The sequence below is a fragment of the Embiotoca jacksoni genome, unplaced genomic scaffold (assembly GCF_022577435.1).
Source record: "Embiotoca jacksoni isolate LCO1_2020_lvr unplaced genomic scaffold, fEmbJac1.0.p SCAF_9, whole genome shotgun sequence".
NCBI lineage: Eukaryota > Metazoa > Chordata > Actinopteri > Embiotocidae > Embiotoca > Embiotoca jacksoni.
Genome location: NW_027185447.1, coordinates 198169 through 208880, shown reverse-complemented (window position 1 = coordinate 208880; position 10712 = coordinate 198169). Strand labels below are relative to the sequence as shown.

The following is a 10712-nucleotide window of genomic DNA, read 5'->3' as shown; positions in this document are numbered from 1 at the left end:
CAAATTCTTCTGTAATCAGTCTAAAATGATCAGCAACAACAATAAAAACAAAAATAATGACAACAATAATCATAACGATTGTTTATATTATAATTTATAAAATGTCAGAAATAATCATAACTTTGCATATAGAAAACATGGTGTCAAATAGGATAAATATGAGCAGATTACTGAAATATGCCACATAAAAAAAATAATCTTTAAAACACATGTAATTTAAACAAATTCTTTCACTCTATTTCCGACTCACTCACTCACTCATTCACTCACTCATGTGTCCCATTCATATGGCGTCTTTGTCTTTCATTTGATTCCAGTCCTTGTTCAACAACGAAATGGCAATTTGACTGCAGCAAAACGAGAAAGACATACAGAGGGGAGCGATGAAAACATTTACAGTGCACATCCACGAGGACCGCAGGCAGGGAAGGAAGGTGTTGCTCAGCTGTATGCAGGGCACCAGAAACCTAGAGAGTGAGAAAAACATTAATTATTGTGTCAGACTTTCACAAATATTCTCTATAAATAGAGAATATTTGAGGAAAAAAAGATTGTTGAGACTACATCATAGTGAAACCATTTCAAGGTTTGGCAGGCAATAAGAACTTTGTACTGCTACTGAGGCATGTGTTGAGTTTATGTGAGCACTTAACTCAAACCTAAAATCGCAGCTTTCCATATTTTTGAGGACACAAATAGCTGAGCAAGGCAATGCACTCTTTGTAATCCTTATGCAGGAAAAAAATACAGTGATTATTTTGAAGACAATCATTAAAACGTACTTTTCAGTTTTAATCACTGAAAGGAGCCTCAGAACATTTCATGACTAATGCGCCCTTAATTGGTTTGAAACGAAATCATTCTCAATGGTAAGATTGTACCGTGAGCAGGATAAATATTTAATACTTTTCCTGTTATCTATAAAAAATGTTGCTAAAGGCAAATTAAGTTATCCATAACTCTTAAATGCTATCCCATCTTTTGTATTTGTTAATTACATTAACATTATGACCTATCGATGAAAGGGAACTTTGTTATTAACGTTGCTGAGAGAGGGATGTGAATTTTTTACTTTCTGACAAGAAATTTGTGTACCAAAAAATAGTGTAACTGTGGCACAATACAGTTTCAAGTAAAGCACGATTTGAGTATCAAAGCACTCCTTACAGAAGTAAAGTCTACGTTAAAAGATTACTTCAACATTTTAAGAAAGACAAATATTTGGTTTGTGATCAAGAAGTATATTAATACTCCTCTCAAATCTGTTAAGATACAGCCAGGCTATACTATATATACTATATACTAGACTATACTATATGACTGGCCTGAAGCCACACTGTGATTATATGTCTGGGTTAATGCCAATCTTGGTAAGTTCAGAGGTGGATCCATGGATCTATTCAAAAACCTGGACATGGTGCTGCCATTCAGTCTTGCTGCCAATTGTTCTCAGTGGTCACTTTCAGTATTGCAACAAAAGAAATTGCTGAGGCCCAAAGAGCAATTTGCTTAAAGACCACAATTTAAGTGGTCTTTAGGCAAAAAAGAGACGTTGGTAAAACTGTTTACAGGACAACTGCAACAACTTTCTCCTTCTAAACTCCCCAGAGTTTATCAGGATATTTGCTCAGGATAAATTTAGATTTTGGGCCCTATTTTCATCCGCCTAAGCGCAGCGCAAGCGCATCAAATACAAGCGCTTCACAAATGCAAAGCGCATCTGTGGTGCAGAATGGTGCAGTGGTAAAGTAGCAGTAATAGATAATTACAGGATGTGTCATAGCCGATTTCCATCATGGCCAATCAAATCAAGTTTTGTAATAGCTGAAGAAGGAGCAAATTGGCACCACCATCCAAATTTGACGCAAGAGGGAACTGACATACTTGTCTGGTAGTTTCGGACTCCCAATCATCGAATTCATGGTAATATGAGCAGGCCTCCAAGGGCTGAAGATGTTAAATTGCCGTGGCAAGAGGTAACTAACAAAAACTTGTGCCTTAAAGATGCCAAACACTGGCCTTAATTAAATGACAAAGTGAACAACACTTATAGTATATATGGTGAATATAGTGAAATCATGATGTTAAGGAGTGTGCAGAAATCAATTATGCACACATAATAGCATCCGATGCAATTAATTTATTAACAACACTGATTAAGAGCGATGTGCTCCAAACGTCACTGACATTGTGACGTTAACAAATGAAATGCATTGTGAGCTTTGAGTGTGAATAATTTACTTTCCAATCAATAATTAAATGACCTAAGTCGCTGTACGTAAATTGCCCTAACATTTTGTGCGTAAATAATGCAGTGTCACACGTCATGTCCTTGCATGGCGGGCTCGATTACTAAACCAGATGAGTGGGTGAAAAGGCTTTAACATTTTTACCCTTTTATGTGTAATTTAATTGCAATTCATTTGTGGTTAACCCAAGTGCATTTTATATCTTAAGACTGAGATTGGCTACTGGATCATAATGCGAACTGACTGGCTGATTGACATCCAATTCATAAGAAAATAATTAGCTTACTTTTTTATATGATCAACAGAAGTTTGCATCCAAAAATATTGTTTAAATTATTTATGTAAGTGGAATTAAATACATAGATCATCCACCAAACCTGTCTGTGGGATTTTAGATATGTCTGTTCATGTGCACTGTTGCCCACTGAAGCCATGGAAAAACCCCTCTACTGGCTGCGATGCACTTTCACTTGGTCTGAGATGGCACAAAACTGCACTGTATGGGTACATCTTTACCGACACACCACTTGTTGCACTGTTCCGCAAATCGAGGTTCAGACATCTTCACATTGAGCCACAAAAATTGGAAATCGGTGCAAACTCAAAACAAAGCCCCATGCGCTGCACCAAAATGCCAATGCCCCTGGATCTGTGCTGCTTTTGTGCTGTGCTGAGTACAAAAATAGGGCCCTGCTGACTTGTGACTTTTGCGAGTGTGATACCTTTATAGAAGACATTTATGGTTCTGAAGCTGCCTTTTTATTTAGTAGGTAGTCCAAAATTGAAAACCATGGTTCCTAACAAGGGGATCAGGAACTCACGAATGGATCACAATCAAGATAATTATCATAATGTATTTACAGAATCGAGAGCTTAAAAAAGATATTAGATGATTTTTTTTTTCAGGCATTATTGGATGGATAATTTTACCCCTTCATGTCAGGATCCCTGTCTGACCCTAGTGTGTCTCCCTCTGTTTTGTCCCCAATCACCTCTCCTCATGTGTGCTATCATTCCCTGGTCTGTTTGTTATTGTTTTCCCATGTGTTCTGTGTCCTCCTGTCCCCGCCTCCGGTCACCTCCCATGGCCACACCTCCCACAGGTCTGAGCAGCTGCCACCACTGATCACCACCTGCAGGTGATCACCTCCCTGGACTATATCAATAGGTTCCTCCAGTCATTAGTTGTCGGTCCATACTGCCAGTCACCCACAATCTGGCGCCAGTCACACCTGCTGGCCCTCCTGCTCCCGCTCCCGTTTTCGAACCAGTCAGCGCTACCAGCCAGTGTTACCAGTCAGTGCTACCCAGTCTGCTACCGCTGGCTGTGGAGGACCTCGGGATTCCCCCAGCGAAGCCACACCCCGCTGCGGTCAGCCTGCCTGTCTGTCTGTCTGCCTACCTTCCTGCCAGCTGGACTGCTGTGGCTACAGCTCTGGGACATTGGGACCAGAGCTGGTGCGTGTTAGGTGAGAGCAGGTGGAGTTTCCCTCCCCGGGAGGAGTAGAAGAGACATTAGGTAACTGACCTGTACCAATAAATACTATTTTTTGAACTTATACCCAATTCTGTGTGTCTGCGTTTGGGTCCAGTTACACTCCACATCATAACACTTCAGGTGTAAAAAAAAAACATGACATTATTAAAATTTCTGATTATTCAATAAGAAGAAAGCGAATACATAAAATGATTTATAACTGATGATGAAGATAATAGCCTCTTATGTCGATGTAAACTGAGTTTTGTTTTTTAACTGTCAAACTGAATATATAAAGATGTCACCTTTTTCCTATATTTTCTGACATTTTATTGACTGGTGTAATTAACATAACATTTGCCCGATTACTGGACTGTAAAATGGTTTCAAGTAGAAATTGCTTCATTTTGGGGTCTCAAATGTCAGGTGTAGCATAACTATGCCTTCACAGCGTTTATGGTATGTTCTATGTGTGATATGATTTTCTCTGTGAATGTCTTTTTTTTGCACCAGCATACCAGACATGTAGGCAAGCAAGAATGGCCAGGAAAATGCCACACAGGAAAGCACAGGGCACCGCAAACAACAAGGACAGGCAGCGGTATGTCCAGATACGAGCCGTCTCAAAGCCAGAAACACTGTAAATCCAGATGCAGTCTATGCTTTGAGGTGTAACGGGTTCTGCCAGCACATCACTGACTTCCACCTGCAGACAGAAAAGAAGGGAGAGAGCAGTAAAAGTCAAATCAGTTTAGAGCAAACTGAAAAAAAGTACATACAGTATTTGCATTCTGTGGACAGTAAATTCTTGCTTGACAAACAAGTGATTCAGATGAGTACAGGACACAAGATACAGCAGACCCAAACCTTGTTTGTGCAGTATTGTGGATTTGGCATTAGCATGAGTTGGCATCATTAGCATGAGCCAGCTTTCAAGTTGAAAGTATAGTAGGTAAAGGTAAAAACCACCTCTTTCTCCATGAAACTTGTTTGCAATGGTATCATTTACAGTGTCAATGATAATGTTACATGAGGATTCTTAAAAATCCACTGCCCTCCGCACTTAGACCTGGCTTGAGCAGGTGGAGACGGAGGCACAATTTCACCTCAAAATTGACACCAAAATTGCACTGAATGGGCAGATCTTCAACAGCAAACCGTCTGTTACCACGTTCGGCTCATCTCGGCGCAGGCTGGTATGAAAATAGGGCCCTTATTTTAAGACACTCAGCTGGTAACAATATCACTCTCATGAGAGGCAAAGAAGGAAAAAGGAAAAGAGGACCTTTAAGTGGTGGTTGATGCCACGAGGGTCCCTGTTGACTGAATAGGTGGGTGGCAGTGTAGCAAGGATTACGGGGGGGTTCGGAGGTTCGGATGCAAACTCTGGAGGAGGAGGAGGAGTGTTTATCTGTTCTTCTCCTGCATCATCCTCATCACTGTCATCATCGATCTTGCACTCCACCAGACAGTCATCACTCACCATCATCATACTTGCTGAAGGAAAAAGCACGTTTTTTTCACAACACACAAAAATCAAACTTATGGGACACTGCATTCAGCCTGTTGAACCACTGACACACACACAAAATTACACTCCTCCAGCATGTAAAGTGAAAGCAAGCTGAACCCTGTCATTACCACCTGTTCTTTAGCCCCCCCAAAAAGAAGCCATACCAAAATCTGTAAATAGCAGTGGGTAATTTTAAGATGACTTTTTTTTTTTTTTAATGAAACACATGCAATGTAGTCAGTGTTCCCACCAAAACGTTATCCATTTCAAATACATGTGTTAAATACAATCCTAGGTAAACTTAGCAGTTGATTAAAACATTTCTATCAACTTGCATGTGTCACACACATTTTTGAAAATATGCACCAGTGCTGCAAGGTGACAAAATGTAGTTGCCGTCAATATCTTAAGAAATTGTCATAGCAGATCCAAAACAGGGACAGCAGCAGTATGAATGATAAATCATGTCTGACTTACCTTATTTAAAGGATTATACTGTATCAATAACAGTAGAAAAATGAAGCAGGGAAGCCCTGAAGAGCTGTTCTAAAATGTCAGTGAGATCAATTCAAGAGCTTCCTCACAATGTCCCTTAGAGTTGATTTGACATATGCAGCTTATACAGAGACACACACACACACACCTACAGTTTGACACTGAGTTAGAGCGGTAGAAGTGCTAATGTGGTACAGTGCCTTTCATTCCTTGTGTGTATGTAAGTGTGTGTGTGTGTGTGGGGGGGGGGGGGGCATTTGTGGGAAGAGGTTATTTTAGGAGGAAGATTGGATGGGTCTAAAAGATCACATTACAGTACTGGGGTGCTGTCTTAACACAGAAATGAAAACAATGACACATGCACCCACACACATACCAATAATAACAGCGAGCAAGTGTAAATTAATATTAATAATCTGACTTAAATAGGTGTGTTTAACATAGTGACAAATCAGACCACAGCACTGGCCAATAAATCAATTATTACATGGGGCAGAGGGGTGGGGGTGGGGTATATTGGTAATCTTTACTGCCCTGGGACACAATGATGAATAAACATTGTATTATTTCACAAAAATAGTATATATATTTATACTCATACTTGGTTTGCTAGCTGCCCCTTCATGCCCCCTGGAAAACTCTCTGTTTTCTACTGTTTAAACACACCAACAACCCATCACTTTATCATCTTTATTGTACTGATATTTTTTTTTCAACACATACAGTTGGACACAGTAAATTTAGTGACATCATCAAACAGTGATTAAAGAATAACAGGGTGTTTAAATCATGAAAAAACTTCACTTTTATGCTTCCAATACTGAAACATGACAGAGGGGAGATGTCATATGTAAGAAATTTCAAATGCTTTTGGAGTCAAAGTAGTTGGACACCTCACTGCAGAAGTCCTGACACACATTTGAATGGGATCTGTTGATGGTGCTTGATATTGCAAGGGGCGCCAAAATGTGTGAATGAATGAGACAAAAGTTTCACTTCCAAAATATTGCAGTTGCGTTCAGTTTGAACCAGAGGATATCACTGATGCCTCTTCGATAGGGACCATTTTGGCTGTTGAGGCTGGGGCACAGTTTCCAGTTGAAGAATAAGTCAACCAAAGACCTGAGCGAGAAACTCTTTCTTATTCCTTCAAAGCCAACCCTGAGTTAGCCCGTCTGTAACTCTGCAAAAGCCCTGAGATTTAGCCTGTGTATCAGGCCTTGTATCACATATTAAGGGGAATGTGTTTTCCATCTGTGCGTGAGTTCTAGCACTGCATGCTGCTATGCAAAATATACTGACGTCATTTCTTACAGTTTTCCCAGCTCAAAGTGTCTAACCCCAACCTACATTTTGTATAAATTGTGTAAAACATCTAAATGAAACTATTTCTGACATAATCTAGGAAATTATTGAAACTCATTATTATGAAATATTATTTCATCACTTAAAATAACAGCTTGGTAGCAGTTCACAGTATGAAAAAGTATATTTCAAAATGCCCCTTTTTCTGTTTTTAATCCATAACGGTATTTTTCTGAGTAACAAATGTATTTACTGTCACTTTTCATGACCGAAGTGTTGATACCACCCAATTACCTTTCAACCCTTCACACACTACCTGTCTAACCTGGCAAACTCAACAACTGTGAGCAGAATTAACCAGTTAAACGCTATTAGCTTTAGCAACAATAATGTCACATGAGCTGCGGCTTTAAATACAGACAGTAGAGACAGACAACATCATCTCCTGTTTTTAACTAAGAAATCTACAAATGCCTGCCAAGCTCGGCGGGGTTCGCAGGTTAAATATCAGTATATCTGTCACATTTTGATTCTCAAGATGGCCCTCAGACAAATACACACAATGTTGTGAAAATAAGAACTAGAGACAGTCTTTCCGTTTGTTATTCAAGTCAAGAGGACAGAGACAACATTTTAATTAAAATGTCTATAGTTAAATGTTTTTAGGTAATATGATATCCAATTTTATAATGAAAGAGAATAATGGAATTAGTTGCTATAATGAGTTGAGTTTTATAATTTCTTCCATTATTTTACTAATTATTGGTATTCAGATATTTTACACAATTTATTTTCATGATTATTTGTGTTATAATGTTTGTTTTTAACACTAAACACTTTGGGGGCCCATAAACATCTTCCTTTAAAACACTTTTTTGAAATACCATTGGCAGAATTTAAACCTAACAGGTCTTTTCAAGTGAAATAAATGTGAAGAGTGAAATATGGAAAGGCTTTTGTTGTTGATGCAGAGTAAGTAAGGAGAATAAAAACAGACCAGAACATTAAAAAAAAAAGACCAAAACCAGCTGCAAAACAGACACAATGAATGTACAATAACACAGCACTGAGACTAGTGGCACTATGGGATGGCAGAGATGCAATTAACACCTATCAAAAAAATAAATCTAGATCTTCACCAATTGTATCATCTGCATCAGCATAATAATCATCATTGTCAATCAATGAGCCAATAATTCCCTGGTCATCCTCTCCTCACTCTCAGTCCACCGGCCTGAAAAGGGCCCGTCCTCTGAGACTGAATCCTACTTTTTTGGCAGCAGGGGCAGCTTGAGGAAGAGAGGAAGAGGAGGAGGAGGGGGCGGCAGGGGTGGCAAGGGTGGCCGTCTGCACTGGAGGCTGGCGAGACAAGAGCTCCTTGAACACCGAGTTCATTTGACGGTTGATTATATCCTAAGAGAGCAAGAGGGGAAGAGGAAAACCACAAATAAGAGACACTGAAGATAAACAAACTCATTCAGGAAATACGTGACATGAATGCTATGTTCGAGTTCCTCCCAGAGATATTTTTAAATCAATTTTGTATTTGTCACAATTTAAGTAAATTACACAATGGAAAGGGGGGGAAACAAACGAAGCAAAAGGGATGTACATTTCTTCTTCTGACTTTGACATTGTCCATTAGTTTATCTGAACTGAGATACTGTATGGCATCATTCTCTTCTTTTGCAGAGAAGGTGATACAATTCTGTCGTTTTCTAAAGACAGTCTCCCCCTATTTAAAATGTTTTTCCATCACATATATATCCCTTGCAACATCCAGCCATTGTTTAAGACTGGGAGGCTCCTCATTATATCAGTTGTGTAGTCAAGTCAAAAGGTGAAGTGAAAATTCTGTTATAAATCCATAACTCCATCATGTCCTAAGGAACCTCAAAACTTAAAATGTCTCTAAAAGATACATATTTTTTTCCTAAACATGGTCACCTTTTAACATTAAATACCCTTATTAGCATTTATGGGTTCACACAATCTCTAACAGGAGCTATGATTTAAAGAAAGAACATTTTTTGTTTCAAACATATTCCCTCTATTTCCCAGAGTTTGTGGACACATGCAATAGAACACTAATCCTCCTCTAATATTTCTAAATTTCACTTTGACATAGAGTGAGTTTTTATCTTTACGGACCTGTAAATGCTGATTCAATTTTGTTCTTAAATTGTTCTTAAATTTTAATTCTAAAATGTGTCTCTTTATATGCTGTGACAAGTGTATTGATTGCTGCCCCAGGCCCTCATCAGGTAGACTGTCTTTGGATATGAATCGCTCACTTTTGAATTTATTGATTATTATAATAAATTAAGATCAAATGTGGTCACAGTTATAAATGTAGGTTTAGCTTAACCTCCATCCACTAAATATCGATTGTGTGCTCAAACCATTCACAGAAAAAATGTAAAATGAAAAACAAAAATTCAGATTTTTGTACCATAAGTTTCTTACCCTTAGCTCACACCAAAACACTGCACAATAACCAAAACAAACTGCTGACTGAACAACTACTGCTAACATGAACTGCTGATTGTGAGCACGTTTGACGTGCTACAAAAGAAGACTTGAAAGTTTGTGGTTCTTTATTTATATGAGTCTAAATGCTTTTTAGAACACATCTTTGATGTATGATTGGCCCGATGTAGTTCCTAACAATAATTATTACAAGATATAATTCAATTTAATAGACCAACAGAGCTAACAAAGTACAAACTACTAACCTTATCAACTGCTGTTCTTTCTGGCTGAACAAATGGAGGTCTGTCTGGGGCTCTGAAGCTGCCCTGTCTTACAGTGTCTAAAGTGTGTCTTCGCTCTTGAGACCTGAAAGACATAACAGGGAACAGAAATAAGACAACACATAACCGAAGACAGAGATAGATATAACTGAAAGGTAAGGTATTTTGGTAAGAAAGGCTTTCCTCCCTCATCTCACACTGTAACGGCTGACGTTTGGGGATTTAATAACTCGGATCAGATCATATCAGATCACAGCAGCTGTCCAAACTTTTTGTCAAAAATTGTCAGGACGGCCACTTTAATCCTTCCAATGTGTTAATTAAGTTTGAGAAAGTATATGTGTATCCCAGATAATTACTGGTACTCATGAATGTAGATGGTGATATGGGGTCATTGTACTCCTTAAATGGCCTGTTTTGTCACTATTGAACTTTCCTATTACAAAGTGGATTTTAAGATGTATGGCATTTATTAGGTCAAATGGATTATTTTGCAATCCTAATGAAAGTAAAATATATTTGTGGATTTGTATTCGCTCCAAAATTGTAAAAGGTTCTTGCCCTTCTTGCAACCTTTGAGTCCTGCTAACAAACAGACAACCAAACAAACCACACTGAAAACAAAACCTCCTTAGGTAATTAGCCAAACACACACACTTCTGTATCATTGTTTCTGGGTTTAAGTACTGGAACAACAAGACAACACTACCACCACTATGTCAAACTGGAAATTACAACACTGCCTTTCTAATTTTTGCACAGCATATTGTTATCAGAAACCAAAATGTAAATAAAAACAGAATATGATAATTTGCAAATTATGTTAAGCCATATTAAAGGAAAATAGAAAAAAGACAACATATCAATAGTTTACCAGCAACAGATAAAAAAAAAAAAAAAAAAAAAAAAAAAAAGAAGTT

At 38.3% G+C, this 10712-nt stretch overlaps 2 protein-coding genes across 5 annotated transcripts in view; both read right to left on the bottom strand.

Annotated features, from left to right (window-relative positions):
- Window positions 1–186: 186 nt before the first annotated feature.
- Window positions 187–5841, bottom strand: cav4b (caveolin 4b). Of its 2 annotated transcripts, none has more exons than XM_069141462.1 (4): window positions 5717–5841; window positions 5012–5223; window positions 4245–4432; window positions 187–467 (listed from the first exon to the last, which is right to left on the bottom strand). In XM_069141462.1, exons 2-4 carry the CDS (start codon window positions 5216–5218, stop codon window positions 284–286), a joined length of 579 nt encoding a protein of 192 aa, XP_068997563.1. In that variant the 5' UTR covers window positions 5219–5223; window positions 5717–5841; the 3' UTR covers window positions 187–283. The 2 variants fall into 2 exon arrangements, with proteins under 2 accessions (XP_068997563.1, XP_068997564.1); XM_069141463.1 differs by having other exon boundaries at window positions 5012–5219.
- A 569-nt stretch (window positions 5842–6410) lies between these two features.
- arhgap4b (Rho GTPase activating protein 4b) overlaps window positions 6411–10712 on the bottom strand; it is a 40675-nt gene continuing 36373 nt past the window's right edge. For all 3 annotated transcript variants that reach the window (XM_069140236.1, XM_069140235.1, XM_069140237.1), the window contains 2 exons: window positions 9775–9877; window positions 6411–8452 (listed from right to left, as the gene is read on the bottom strand). In XM_069140236.1, coding sequence (XP_068996337.1) covers window positions 8261–8452; window positions 9775–9877 — 295 coding nt within the window. In that variant the 3' untranslated portion in view covers window positions 6411–8260. The remainder of the gene's footprint in view (window positions 8453–9774; window positions 9878–10712) is intronic.

Excerpts from the sequence above, each read along its gene's own strand:
- cav4b (XM_069141462.1), bottom strand. The coding sequence starts at position 5,218 with ATGATGATGGTGAGTGATGACTGTCTGGTGGAGTGCAAGATCGATGAT. Across the intron at positions 4,433-5,011 it reads GCATCAACCACCACTTAAAG|GTGGAAGTCAGTGATGTGCT; the intron begins GTCCTCTTTTCC and ends TTCTGTCTGCAG. Across the intron at positions 468-4,244 it reads CTTGCTTGCCTACATGTCTG|GTTTCTGGTGCCCTGCATAC; the intron begins GTATGCTGGTGC and ends CTCACTCTCTAG.